This window comes from Quercus lobata, chromosome 11 (assembly GCF_001633185.2).
Source record: "Quercus lobata isolate SW786 chromosome 11, ValleyOak3.0 Primary Assembly, whole genome shotgun sequence".
Classification (NCBI taxonomy): Eukaryota; Viridiplantae; Streptophyta; class Magnoliopsida; order Fagales; family Fagaceae; genus Quercus; species Quercus lobata.
Genome location: NC_044914.1, coordinates 1,176,298 through 1,191,906, shown reverse-complemented (window position 1 = coordinate 1,191,906; position 15,609 = coordinate 1,176,298). Strand labels below are relative to the sequence as shown.

General features: G+C 36.3%; 1 protein-coding gene across 1 annotated transcript; it reads left to right on the top strand.

Moving 5' to 3' along the window:
• The first annotated feature begins 10,073 nt into the window (after positions 1 to 10,073).
• Positions 10,074 to 12,206, top strand: LOC115968439 (cell division control protein 2 homolog). Its single transcript, XM_031087836.1, has 7 exons — positions 10,074 to 10,261; positions 10,559 to 10,679; positions 10,826 to 10,996; positions 11,086 to 11,264; positions 11,789 to 11,876; positions 11,973 to 12,026; positions 12,114 to 12,206. Exons 1-7 carry the CDS (start codon positions 10,074 to 10,076, stop codon positions 12,204 to 12,206), a joined length of 894 nt encoding a protein of 297 aa, XP_030943696.1.
• The last annotated feature ends 3,403 nt before the right edge of the window (positions 12,207 to 15,609 follow it).

The window sequence follows — 15,609 nt, the reverse complement described above, 5'->3', positions numbered from 1 at the left end:
CTCAAGGAGACGTTCGACACACTCAGACAGTATAATATGAAGCTAAACCCGGATAAAAGCGCCTTTGGGGTCTCCTCTGGGAAATTCCTCGGCTTTATGGTGTCACAGAGAGGGATAGAGGCAAATCCAGAGAAGGTGAAAGCCATCCTCGATATGTCCTCCCCAAAGATGATCAAAGAAGTGCAATCCCTTGCGGGAAGGGTGGCAGCCCTCAACAAGTTCGTTTCCAAAGCAACAGATAAGTATCTCCCTTTCTTTAAGACCTTGAAGTAGGCTTTCATTTAGACCAATGAGTGCAAAGCAGCATTCCAGTATCTAAAGTGTTACTTGAGCAATCCCTTACTCCTAAGTCCGTCCAAAGAAGGCGAAGACCTATTCCTGTACTTAGCAGTGTCCGTAGCTTCGGTGAGCGCGGCCTTGATCAAGGAAGAAGACAAGGTGCAGCGCCCAGTGTATTACAGCTAGGCCTTCCAAGGAGCTGAAGCCCAGTACTCACGAATAGAAAAGATTACCTTCGCCCTGATAGTGGCCTCTAGAAAGCTTTGTCCGTACTTTTAGGCTAACCCAATCATAGTAATAACAGATCAGCCCATTAAGAAAGCGATGAATAAACCTGAGACTACTGGATGAATGATACAATGGGCCATCGAGTTTAGTCAGTTCGACATAGAGTACCGACCCAGGACAACCATAAAAGCCTAAGAGCTGGCAGACTTCATAGCAGAGTTCACCTTCCCCAAACACGAAGATAGCCCAAACGAAGCATCTATCTGGACGATCTATACGGACGGGTCATCCATTCAGAAGAGAGAGGAAGCAGGCGTCGTCATCATTTCCCCTGAGGGGGACACTTTGAAGTATGGAGTTCAACTCAAATTCCCTATAACCAACAACGAAGCGGAGTACGAGGACATACTAACAGGGCTAAGGATCGCCCAGGCACTTGGAGCTAAAACTGCCTTGCTAAGGAACGATTCACAACTCGTCATTGGGAAAGTCAAGGGAGATTTCAAAGCAAAGGAGGCAAGGATGCAGAAATATCTCAAGTTGATGAACCAATTGGTTAGTAGGTTTGATCAGGTAGAGTTTGCTCAGATCCACGGGATCAAAATGCAGAAGTTGACGAAGTAGTAAGGAGTGCGTCATCAGATGAGCACATAGGAGCAAAGTCCCTCGTAAGAAAGATCATGAGGACAGGGTATTTCTAGCCTCTAATGCAACAAGACGCAGCAGAATTCGTCAGGAAATGTGACAACTGCCAAAGGTATGGGAATGTCCAACAAGTCCCAGGGGAAAAAATGACAGCTATCACCTTACCCTAGACATTTGCACAGTGGGGGATCGACATCATGGAATCATTGCCACAAGATAAGAGGCAAGTGAAGTTTTTGCTTGTCGCCATCAACTACTTCATGAAGTGGGTGGAGGCAGAAGCACTGGCCACAATCACGGAAGTAAAGGTACAAAATTTTGTGTGGAAAAATATTGTGTGCAGGTTCGAGATACCATAAACGATCATCTCAGATAACGGTCGTCAACTCGATAGTCGGGAATTTCATTCATTTTGCTCAAACCTTGGCATAAGAAACAAGTACTCCTCTCCAGGGCATCCTCAAGCCAACAGACAGACAGAAGTGACGAATCGAACGTTGCTGAAGATCATCAAGGCTCGATTAGTGCGAGCGAAGGGAGCATGGCCCAAGGAGTTTCCAAGTGTTTTATGGGCCTATCGAACCACAGTAAGAACCCCAACAGAAGAAACACCCTTCAATCTCACGTATGGCACAGATTCAGTCATCCTTGTCGAGATAGGACTCACCAGCCTCAGGAAGGAGTTCTTCAACGAAGATAGCAACGACAACCAATTAAAACTAAACCTAGATTGCTTAGATGAAGTTAGAGACCAAGCTTCTCAGAGAATGGCCAAATACCAACAGAAGATGGCTGAGTACTACAACTAGAGGGTAAAGCTCAAAAGATTCAGCATTGGAGATCTTGTCCTATGGAAAGTGACGCCTGCAACAAAGGACCCAGCACAAGGCAAGTCTTGACCAACATGGGAAGGACCATACCGAGTCGTCCACTACTCTCAATAAGGAAGCTATCACTTGGAAGACCTGGACAGGAACAAAGTACCTCGTCCTTGGAATGTCAAACACCTTAAGAGGTACAAGTAGGGACTATAGCTCATTTGTAAGCTATTGACAATGTCTTATGATTTTTCAAGCAGATCAATAAAATGTACCATTCAATGCCTAACATGCTCTATCGATTTTTCTCCTCTCGTCCTCTATGAACTCATCCAATCAAGTCCCCGACTGAATGCAAACCATTTAACCAAGCTTGAAAGATAAGATTTCTTAAATGGATGTAAGTTGTCCAAATAAAAACCTAGATGATAAGATTCATTGAATGGATGTAAGTCGTTCAGGAAAAAATTAAGGCGATAAGATTCCTTAAATGGATGTAAGTCGTCCAAATAAAAAGCCTAGACGATAAGATTCCTTGAATGGATATAAGTCGTTCAGGTAAAAATTAAGGCGATAAGATTCCTTAAATGGATGTAAGTCGTCCAAGTAAAAAGCCTAGACAATAAGATTCCTTGAGTGGATTCAAGTCGTCCAAGTAAAAAGCCTAGACAATAAGATTCCTTGAGTGGATGCAAGTCGTTCAGGTAAAAGTTAAGATGATAAGATTCCTTGAATGAATGTAAGTCGTACGGGTAAAAGTTAGGACAAAAAGGTTCCTTAAATGGATGCATGCCGTCCAAACAAAAAAAAAAACTAAAATGATAAGATCCCTTGAAGGGATGTCCACTGTCCCAGCAAAGTTAAGGTGGCAAAGTTCCCAAGTGGACGAAAACTGTACCTTAACAAAACAAAGATGGCGAGATTCCATTAGAATATGCAAGTCAAAGATGAGATCCCTTGCAAGAACATGAGTGTTAGACAACCCTACATACCATTTAGCATGCGCGAAGTGTAAACAAGCCACATTCAAAAATGAACAAGCTACATTTAGAAGCAAACAAGCCACATTCAAAAGCAAATAGCCACATTCAAAAGCAAAACAAGGAAATAAATATATATATATATATATATATATATATATATATAAAAGGAGTTTCAGCTCAAAATTATTCAAAAGCCCCAAAACAGGCGAGGCACCCAAAAAGTACCAAAAAAAAAAAAAGTGTAAACAAAGATAAAGAAACTAGGCAACAGGATCGTCATTCCCTCCTTTTTCTGGCACTGGGGATTCCTCGTGCAGAAGTCTGAGCAGCCTATGCAACCTCGTCAACTTCTATTTCTTTGTCGATAGCCTCGAAGTCTAGATCCTCTAGGTTCGTCCCTGGGCCATGCTTCACTAGGTATCTCCTTAGCTCAAAACCTTTATAATAAACAGGATTGTATCTCCATGAGTTGAAAGGCATGGACGGCCTTGGCCATAGCATTCTTCATTTTCTGGTTGGCTGCTGCAAGCTGCTCATCCTTCTGCTTCATCAGCAGCTTCTTTGCATTGAGCTCCTCAGACAAAGCCTTGAGCTTCTCCTTGGATGCATTGCTGTCGTCCATCGTGGCAATCAAGTCTCTTCTCAGGCGAGAACCCCCAGCCTCTAGTGCCTCCACCTTAGAATTGGCCACCACGACCTTCTCCTCGTTCAACAGATATAGGGAGGTAATGTGCATCGTCTCCCCTAACACCTGGCAACCAAGGCATACAATGATCAAAATTGACTAAGGCAACTTATGGATGAGCAATGAAAGGCGAAGGAAGATTACCTGGACGAGTTTATGCACATGACGGCTCACCATTTCGTGAGAAGGCACGCCTGAAATCTCCTTCATCTCCTCGGGCGTCATAACCTCGTTGGCCCAAGAAAGAGCCGTCCCTACGTCGGCCCAGACGCTAGCTCTTATCTTCTCCTTTCCCTTATCCCCTGTCCGGTGTTTCTTTGAAGGAGGAATGATCTCCTTAATAGAAATAGCCGGGGAAGCAACTCGGCCTTCCTCCGGAGCAGGGGTGGACAAGCCCTTCTCGGTCACCTCCTTCTCTTTCTCTTTCTCAACAACCCTCACTCTTCGCTGACTGATGCTAGAGAGGGGCTCATTTTTCTTTGCCTTGATTCGGGTGTACAGTTCCTAGTTAAATTTAGTCATCATCTCTATAAAAAAAAAAAAAGAAAAAAAAAAGAAAAAAGAAAAAAAAAGAGTAAGTTAAAAGATTGAAAGAAAGGGAAAGAAGATGAATTACTTTCATCCTGGAACAACTCACTTTTCTCTTCATAGAATAGAGCGCGGAGGACGTAGTGAGAAGGCTCCGGACCCAAAAAGTGATGAGCCAAAGTCCGAGGATCGACAAACTCGTCAAAATCGTCAATAGAGCTTGCGTACTTAATGGCTTCCTGGATGCGTTCTTCAAATCTGCTTTCAAGTTCAGGACGCTCCTTAGCTGCAAAATAGAAAAAATGCACAAGGTCAAAATGGACGATTAATGTAAGCAACAAGATTAATATTTTTGCTCAAGATGTGAACGCACCAAGTTGCGGGGTCTCCCACCAACGTAGTAGCCTAAGGACCTCCCCCCAAAAGTTGTCGGAAAGGGTCTCCCAACTTCACCCGACACAAAAAAGTACCTAGACTTCCAGTATCAGAAGGACAAAGGCAGATCGACAATGAGCCGAGACCTTCTATACCATGGTACAAGCTCATAGAAACCAAATTCTTTAGACTCCTTTAGACGATAGAGATGGACGAACTCATTTAGCGTGATCATGTCCCCATTAGCTATGGTTGTCCAAATCACCATACAGCTTATGACGATTCTCCATGAATTCGGCATAAGCTGTCTTGGGGATATATTTAGATAATGGAGAAGGTCCATTATGAAGGGATGAACGGGAAATCTAAGGCCACACAGGAAAGCTGACACCTCACCATGGGCAAAAGCACACAATTTCTCACCAGACCGAGAGAGATGAATCCTAGTTTCCTCAAGAAACTGGAACCTATCCCTAAATCTACCAAGGGTTTCCTCGTTCAGGGAACACTTCTCTTTGAGGGCGTGAAATGGTCGAGATGAGGACAAAACAGAAAGGTGGAGAGATGCGGGCATAGAAGCAGCGGTATCTGTGTCAGTCCCAACCGTGCCAGCGTTAGACGACAGGCCCATCTCCAAATCACTCGATCTAATCTCCGAACCCATCCTCTCCCTCCTTAATACCTCTCGCACAGACCTAAACCAATCTAAGGACTGGCACAACAGAGGGTACAAACTAACCAACGCTAGCTCTAAACCACTATCACCTAAGACAAAACCCCCAACCTGTGGACAATGGCCACTAGGGGAACCTAAGAATGCTCCCAAGCGAGCAAAGAAGAATGCAATAGAGGGAGAAGTATGCCTAATATCAGAGTAATAAACCATTAAACACAAGGGAAAGGAGGAAATAAAAAGTCCTAAAAAGGAAAAAGGAACGGAAAAAGAGCTTACTTGTGAAAGAGGAAGAAATTGAGAAATCAGGGGAGCAAATGCGAATCAGAAAAAAAGGAAAGTGAAGAGAGAATGAAAACACAAAGATACTTAAAAGGTTACCTCGGAAAACGAAAAGGGTTGGGAAACCGAAGAGTTTCATCGAAGCGAAAACTCCTCAACTACTCCAAGCGTGACGCGTGGCCATGACATGCGCCACGTCGCCACCACGCAATAAATGCGGAAGGGGTGGATCCCCAAATGCCACAACCGCCTAAAAAAAAAAAAAAAACTTTACATATTCCTATTACCGTCCTCAAGTGGACGATCTCGGAATAGAGGGGCAATTGATAAGCCCAACACATTTTCCTCAGGTAGATAACTCATCCATAATAGCCAGCACTAGACGAAGGAAGGGCATTAAACCCCAATCTATGGGGAAAGTGTTACACGCCAACAATAAGTATTCATGTCGTTGGGAGGAGCAAGATCCTCTCATTCAAACCCCTCAGAGGCGTTACAGACACCACATTGAAGGCTACCATCAAACACGCCCAACAGCTATGATGAAGAGGCAGATACGTATATATACATACCTTAGGACCTTGGGAGAGGTACAAGAAAAATTTTCACCCCTATACTCTAATATCCTGATATCAAGTTCTTTTTTCTCTCTCAGTTTATCTGACTTAATCATCGGAGGCTTTGTAGCAAGCACCACACTGGTGTTCTTTACGTCCTCCATTCTTTATTTATTTTTACAGGAGCTTGGACAACTTTCCTTCTGGTCTATCATTTAGCTGACGAGTTTGGCATCATCAGGGATCTCCATCATTTCATTTCAGCTTTTTGAGCTTTTTGGGAAGCCTAAATGTGCCTAATAACTCCAAATTCCAACTCCAGCTGTCTAGAATAAATTGAAATTTTACATTTTAAAAAATTATATGTGATATATATTTAATTATGTATTAAAAAATAAAAAGTCAAATTAGATCATTTTTAGAAAGAAAAAAATATGCATAATTTAAATAAAATTTGTTTAAAGAAAAAAAAATCTGCAACTGGTCGGGTTTAAGATTTTTCTAATAAAAAAAAAAAAAACAAACAAACAAATCCTTCAAATATTTCACGTACCAAAACCTGTTAAAATTTCCGAATTTCATCACAAATACATCCTATTTCTTTACCTATAATAAAAAGAGTGAAATCAAGCATCCAATTTGTTGAGCACCGTAGCTAATTACCATCCTGTCCTTGGACTTTGAGGGTTTTATGATAGCTGAATCAAGTTGATATGTGTTTATCCTCATGAAGTAGCTGAATTTCGTTTAGGCAAAATAATTAAAAATAAAATAAATATATTTGAGATCGATCTCGCAGTAAAATTTGACTTCGATGGAGTGTTTCTATTTCCTTTCTATGTTTTACATATGAAGAAACTTTTTGTTTGTAGAATTATAGCAACCATTTTGTTAAATTTTTTTTAGTAGAAAAATAAAACATTGTTTACTGTTTTTAAGGTTAACAGGAAGTCTTGAGTCGTTATTCGTTAATATCAATAGCGTTGCTTCAGTTAGTAAATAGGAAATATAGGGAGAGAATCACACATGGCTAATTATCATTTGTGAAGCATGAAATGGAGCATAGCAAATGGTTTGGACTTTGGAGTATTTTTATTCCTCTTTATATAATAATAAATAATTAATTACAAAGGGTAAAACTTAGTTACAAGGTGTCCTTAAATTCAACGATATCATTGTATTGACCAAAGGCCTCATAATTGAGTTTAATTTTTCTTATAAAAGATACCACAACTTTTTCCATACTAATCGATACAATTATATATTTAATTTCAATTGTAAAACCTAAAATAGAACATGTGGACCTAAGTTTTGTCAAATGACAAATTTTCTTTCACACCTCAATTATCATATCCCAGAATAGGGGTCTCCGTCACTTTAACTTCTTGAGCTTTTTTTGGGAAGCCTAATAAGGGTCCCCGACCATAGACATAACCCCTTGACATGGATGGTGAATTAAGTATGGTCCCACCCATCGCAGCAGAGGTTCTTACACTCGCACTCAAAGACATGACCAATGCGTGACTTTCCCCTCTTTTACTAGCTGACAAAAAGATAAATGTTTCTACCCAAAAAAAATAAATAAATAAATGTTATATTCTTCGTTTAATAACGTATTATTGTGGGTTGTTTTATATATATATATATATATATATATATATATATCGTTACGAGCTGACAAAAAGATAAATTTAAATATAAATTTAAATTTATAATAATTTATTACATAAAATTTATTATTATAAAATTATTGTAAAAATAATATAAATATAAGATTTCTCATAAAAAAATGTTAGGATCATAAATAAATTCACAACTTTTACCTTTACTACAACTTGTTACAAAATGTGATAGGTTCATATTCCTATCGCTCACAATTCGTTATAGTGTGAGATGTGGCAAGAGTTGGAAAAATAGTTATATATACATAAAATGATTCATATATATATATAATTCAATTTGTGGGAAATATGGATTTGAATGCTCAACATCTTTATTAAAAACACCAAAATAAAACTAGTTGAGTTAGAAGTTTCACATGTACTTAGCTTGTGATTTTTTTAGTACATGACAAATTCCTCTATTTTAGTACGCTTTGATCACATGTACACTATCACAGGTTGTTACCATATTGTAAAGATATTTTTGGTTGTTATTGTATAACACAAGTAAGGATTGGTTGTTATTGTATAACACAAGTACGATAAAAGAACAGACAAGTTCTTAGTATTTTGAGAGAGAGAGAGAGGTGGGATGGGGGTTTTTTTGTGAGTGGTAGTTGAGAGGAGAGGTGAGCTGGATTAGTGTGTGTGCATTGAAATGGACGTGAAAGAGAAATGTGAAATATATGGGGTTTTTATAAGTGTGAGTGTGTGGGGGATAGGAAGGAAGGTACAAGGTCCGGTTATAATGTCTGTCTAATTTGTATGTACGCAAAAAGATTGATAGTTGGGTGTGTGTGTGGGGGTTAAGGTTGACAGGCCGACATAGAGTGGTGAGGTGGTACATGTAGACTCTGTAGAGATTACAAATATATATTTACGTGAGAGATCAGTTCCCTTCGTTGATAAGCATTAGACAATTTGCCAAGTTGTTAGTATTTTTAAGAACTACCCTTTAGTTTTCAATTGTTTATACTTATAATTCTTTCATTTAGAGGATTTTTCATTATAAGTTTGTTTGACTTTAGAGTGGTTTGTGTGGTTTCAATGGTTAAGAATGTGCACATTTTTTGCGCTTGGTTCATATCTTTGGAAGAGTTTAAAAATGTTTTGGAATACAATTGAAGGGGACATATAATCCACTATTTATCATTATTGATTACGATTATTCGTTCTTAAATTCATATGATAAATTAGTATTTTAAAAAAAATTGAGAATCAAATTAGTGTTATTTATTCTAATGTAATGTACACACTTTTATTATAAACCAAGCACCAAGCTCGTGACTTGCAAGTGTTATCATAACTATCACATTTAAAAAATAAATAAAATTCCAAACCCGCCCATTTATCCAGAGGAGTATGAGCACATGTGCTTGAGTGATACTAGACTACTAGTGGAAGGGGATGCAAAAATTTGTTTTCATGCGCCAGCTAAAAAGAGATAGTCAACTTTTTGATTTAAGTTTGTATGTTGTTAACTACTCAACAGTTGATCATAGGTTGTTAACATATTGTAAAGATATTTTGTCCCATTCGAACTCTCTACCTCTCTCCCGCCAAGACATCTATAAAACCCCCTTCAATACCCAAAGGACTCACACCATTCTCCAAAATTCTCCAGGTTAGTTTTTCTTTTTTCTTCTCTGCTTTTTTTCATTTTTTGTGCCTATTTCTTTTCCTCTCTATTTTTTTAGCAGCCAAACAGTATATTTGTTCTTGTAGGTTGTAGCTATTTTTTATTTTTTTGTGCCTATTTCTTTTCCTCTCTATTTTCTTAGCTGCCAAAAAGCATATTTGTTCTTGTAGGTTGTAGCTATTTTTTATTTTCTTTTGTGCCAATTTCTTTTACTCCCTATTTTCTTAGCTGCCAAACAGCATATTTGTTCTTGTAGGTTGTAGCTATTTTTTATTTTCTTTTGTGCCAATTGCTATTTCCAAACAAGATTAGGGAAAAGAAAATAAAAAAAGAGAGTTACAATTGTTATTGATGTAGCTATTTTGATTTTTTTTAATGGCTTGTTTCTATTTTCTCGGTTGCCAAACAATAAGTAGGATTTGGAAAAAAAAAAAAAAAAAAGAATTAGAAATTGGACAAATAATAAGGAAGATTGTGGCAAACATATATGTATTGTGATGATTGTTGTTAGCATTGTTCTAAGAATTGATGTAAGGTACTAGGATGTTTTGGTAGCTATGGGCAGGTCACATTCTGTTATAGATGGCTAATTAGGCATGTGTTGAATTCAAAGATTCAACTTAAATTATTTCTAATACCTTTTATTTATTTTTATCTTTTCATTTGGTTGAATTTCATGGTTATTTAGATAATCAAAATCAAAATATCATCCTATACTCAATGGAGAGATACAAAGGTGGTGCTAAAGTTCGAGAGGGGAATTATGCAAAAGATTACTTGGCTTGGGATCCTGTGACTCAACAAACTGTAACTTTGAGAAAGATTCCTTTGATGGACAAGGATTTTGTGCATGAGATCATAATTGAATGCTCAATGTTGCATGAGGCATCTCATCCAAACATTATCAGGTACTTGTACGACTTCAATCTTTTTGCTAATTAAGTGTTTCAGAATCTGATGTCTCTTTAATTTAAAGAGAAAAAAAAATTATGCCACAAAGCATATTGTTTTGCGTAAAACATTATTTACTTTCTTGGTAAACACTTCCACTTTGGACCTACAACTTATGCTTGTGGATTGTAGGGAAAAAAGAAGTTGCTTGTGGAACTCGTTATTCATTTACAATTTAATTTTTGATAGTTACAATTTTTTTTAAATAAAAAATGGCTCTAACTTTTTTTCTTTGTGGATTTTCTGTTTGATAGCTTAAAGCGAATATTTTACGATGAAGGTCACGTAATTCTAGTTCTAGAGGGTATCATGTCTGATTTGAGGACTCGCATGACCTACTGGCCAGAAGAGTTCCAGGACCAGAAGAAGATAAAAGTGAGACAATTTCACTCTTTTATTGTCATACATTTTTAGATACATCAGTAGTTGTTTGCTAATGAATTTTTTTAAGCCAAACTAAGTCTCTGCAAATGGTGTAATAACAAGGACACACAAGATAATTTAGTCTAACTATTTTCCAGATATATTTGAAAGACCTGCTTTGTGGTATCGCCTACTGCCACTCTTTGGGAGTTTTTCACAGGGACTTGAAGCCTGAAACCATTTTGATAGATTTAACGGGTGCATTGAAGCTTGGTGATCTTGGTACTGCTAGGCTATTTCCTAATTCCGCTATCAAACTCACTCCTCAGGTATTCACTACCCTTAAAATATAAGATCATGTGTATGTTTAAATAGGATTGTGGTTGTATTCCTAAACATATTTGTGACAATATTCTAGGTTTACACACTACAATACAGAGCACCAGAGATCTTGCTAGGTTCTGAGGACTACACAACAGCTATTGACATCTGGTCAATTGGCTGCATCTTTTTTGAAATGTTGGTAGCAAAGAAGCAACAAGAAAGGAAACTCTTTGATGGGAAATCTGAAATTGATATGCTGCAAGATATTTTCAGGTACTATAGCTTGTGAATTCATTGACATATTTGCTATAGTGTTTTGTGATTCAGTCTGTTATTTTTGTTTTTGGAAAGTTCATTCATCGTATTGTAAAATGTATCAATTATAATATGCTAAGTATGTGTTACCTTGAGCATGTCTCAAAAGTGAACTGGTTCACATTTAGAAAAGTTAACTTATATAAGGTGAGGCATATATTGTCTCGTATCATATTATTAATTGGCAATCCACTGCTGATATTGGGTCGAGCATGTGATTTTTTTTTTTTTTTTTTAAATTTTATTTTAATGAATAAGGTCAAGCATGTCATGCTTTCTTGTTACTTGTTACTTGTTACTTGTAAAACGAACCACTCTGTAAGTGAATGTGGTGCTTGCTTTTTCACATCTGGAATCACTATTTTCTTAATTTATAGCAGCAGTGAAAAATGTAGTTATTGATTCCAATTCCAAGTTATTTTTGTGTATTTGAACTTCAACCGCTCCTATGTTTTGACTTTTGACAATATATCTTAATGAAGTAAATTGGGTACTCCCGATGAGCAAACATGGCCTGGCGTGTCTTCATTACCAGGATTTGCATTTGGATTTCCCAAGTTTCCTCCTCAGGTGATATGACTTTTTTTAATGGTTAGTCATGTTGGTGATTTTACTAAAATACTTGCATTGAATTTATATTCTACTTAGAATTTTCTTGCTATACAGGACATCACAACTTTAGTCCCAGAATTGGATCTTGCTGGGCTTGACCTTCTCTCGGTATGGTTAAATATAGAAATTAAGATCTCTATATTATTTACCATAATTATTGCTGAATTCATTATGACCTTTTGTTCCATTTTTCAGAAAATGTTGTGCATCAATCCGAGTCAAAGAATAACTGCAAAAGATGCCTTGGACCATGAATATTTGAAGGATGATGTGACACCTGGATGTTGATTTTCTTGATGTTTGTACGGGATATTCTTGAATTTCTGGATGATACTATAGTTCTATAACACTGATTTTTTTTTTTTTTTGGGTAAACTGTAACAGGCTAAACTTCTAGTAAACAATAGTTACATACATGTTAATGTCTAGTTCTGATTTGATGGATGAAATAGATAACATGCAAACTTGGTAAATAGTTGGATTTTAGTGTGAAATGAGCCTGTAATGTCTAGTTCTGATTTGATGGATGAAATAGATAACATGCAATCTTGGATTTTTAGTGTGAAATGAGCCTGTTATTTTGAGGCTTAATACAAAATATTGTGAACCTTGAATTTACCTATGAACTGAGTGTAGCCAGGTGGGGTAGGGGCCAGCAAAGTACATTTTTGACCCTTACACTATGTTTGGTTGGAGTGAGAAGGAGGGAATGGAAAAGGTCAAAAGGGAAAAGAAAAATGGAAGGGAAAAGAGTTTGGTTGAGGTGAGAGTGGAAGGGAAAGAAAATGGGAGAGTAACTCTGCCATGCCATATGGACTAATGTGAGCACCAAATGAAGAAGGAGCTTGGTTTCATCTTAAACCTAACCGAAATTTTATCCTCCTTGTTTTTTCACATGCAAAATGATTGCCATCTGTCTAGTGTTGAGCACCTCGTATGACATGCTAATGCCATGTGTGCCATAAACTGGGGGAATTCATACACGTAGATTGTTTATTAATCTGTTGGCTCTTTTCTAAAGAGTTTAGGATAAAATTCTCCTCTTTTGATTTTTTTTATTTATTAAATTGACTATTAAAAAATAGTATTTCCCTTCTCACATGAATGGTGTGTCTCACTAATTAAAGTCATGGTAGGACCTATCATTCATGTGAGAGGGGAGAGTATGCATTTATGATACTCTGGGAGTACACAATAATTTTTCATCTTTCATATTCACTCCCACATCTTTACATTTATGTTGTAATATTTATTCATTTTAATTAATTAATATTAAAATGCTCCAATAGTTTATTAAAAATTACTTTAAGGACATTCGTTAACATGACTTAAGAAAATAAAACTATTTTTAGAAGTTGACAATGACTATTTTTTACCATCTAAGTGTTAAAGTAGCCACTAAAATTTAGACATGTTAGTGTCTCATTTAATTTTTTAATATTAAACATACCAATAGTGTAAATTGTTTTTCACGTAATCATTTTTTGTTTGTAAATTAATAGTAAGGATCAAATTGACTGCAAGTTGAAAATAATAAAAACCAAATTGACTGCTACTAAAATATAGAGACCAAATTGATGGTGGCCTTAATATATAGGGGCTAAAATAGTATTTTTTTCAATTTATGTAATATGGGCAATTTTGTGATGACCCTAAATCATTGTGTTTTTATAACACTATTTGGGGTTAATACAATTTGGCGGTGTGTTTTTTAAGTTCTCCACCATAAGCCTTCTCCCTCCCTCTTTTAACTTTTGTTTATTATTTTTATTTGACATAATACCTAGTTATTTTGGGAATTGCAAATTTAAATTTATATCAAAATGCAACATTTGCTATGTATTGAATGTATCTGTCAACGATTTGAGTAATATTAAAAGTAGTTTTATTATGAGTTTTGATTATCATGGTAGTATTCTTTAAAAAATGTGAAATTTAAACAATATATTTGAAAATTAAGGAGTTTAGTTGCACACAAAAAAAAGAAAAAAGAAAAAAGAACCATTACATAATTTATAAAAATATAGACAACCTCAAAAATGAATTAACATCAATCAAACATGCCCGAAATAATAAAATGGTATCTTGTAGAAATGGATAGATGGAAAATTATTTTAGAAATTGTTTAATTTCTACAAAATTTAGAAAACAAATTATACATTATACCGCAATTACGAAATAATTAGGCTAAACTGCAAAACTCACCATTTATATTTCATCAAAATTCATTCCAGTCCTCTAACTTTGCTTTCGTTCATTTCAATCCTCTAAATTTAAGTTTATTTAATTAAGGTTTTTTCATCAATTTTTTTTATATGTTGTGGTTAATTGTCCAATTTTTTAATTTTTTCTTCAAAATTTTTTAATTGAAAAAATCCAATTAATGATTGAAAAATATGTTCAAGAATTTTGTTTACAAAATTTTGTAATGAAAGCTAACAAAGAGGCCTTAATTGAATAAACTTGAAACTTAGAGAACTAAATTGAACGAGAGTTAAAAGAATGAAATGAATTATGGAGAAACTTAGAGGATCGGTTTTGCGTTTTAGCCAAATAATTATCTATTCTCATGCATCACATGAGTCTACAATTAGTATAGTAATAATAGTGCTACGAGTACAACAATTTCACAACAAAGCTTTGAAAGCAAGTTAGGTAGCAAATTGTTACTGATTCTCATTTAAGCTGATTACTAACATCACATTTTTATCTACCATCAATAGTTTATCACATACGCTTTATTATGAAATTGTTGTAAAAATGCGTGGATTCCTTTTTTGGACAGTACCCAGGCTCAAGTTGAAACAAGGATCCTGGGCCTCCAAAGAATTTTATACTTGTTGTTTGGTAGACTGGGTTTGGTTCACTACAACTATATTAGTCTGATTACGAACCAAGTTGTGTGCAAAACATGGGCCCTACAACACATACATATCCACATGTTCAAATATATACATATTGTAAAATAAATGGCTAAATAACAATAAGGAAATAAAGAAAAAGTATGTAGGGATGTCAGTGATCCTCAGAAAATAAAGTGATAAGTCATTATATTGAATTTTTAGTACATTGGGTCCTATTCCTTGCTGGGATATGCCACAAGGTTCAAATAAATTCAAAAGTCACAAACTTGGATAGCTCTTTGTAGGCTTCCAAGACTTGTGAAATTTGAATCCAAGTGTATCCTCTAGCACTTATCTTAGGATCCCTCACAGTATTTTCCTCATTTCTCTCTTTTCTGAGGTTTAGATGAGTTTCTTTTTACTCTAATTAGTTATTGCTAAATGAATTTTGTTGATGACTTGATTCCCCTTTTATACCTTCCTAAGGTTTTTGGTGTATCATTGATTCCCTTCATTTGCTGTCCTAGATACCAGAACCAATGTTGTGTCAGCAACATTGGTGGCTGGTTATTTCCTCATTTTCTCACTATATTCTTCTTTTGAGATTTCCCTCCAAAAAGTCTCCAGTTGACCTTTCTCTTTTGGGGGGTCTTAGGGGCTAACTTTTAATCTCTTTTTCCAAGGCTTCTAGAGAGACTTTTCAGAACCCTCCTTTTGGTTGCCTCATCATTTATCTTTTTTCTCTAAATAGGCAGATTTTCCCATGTCAGGCTGAAAGATCCCTAGCCACCTTACTTCATGGTCACCTTGCTGCTCTTCTCGAGGTACCAGGCTTTCCTTCATAGGTG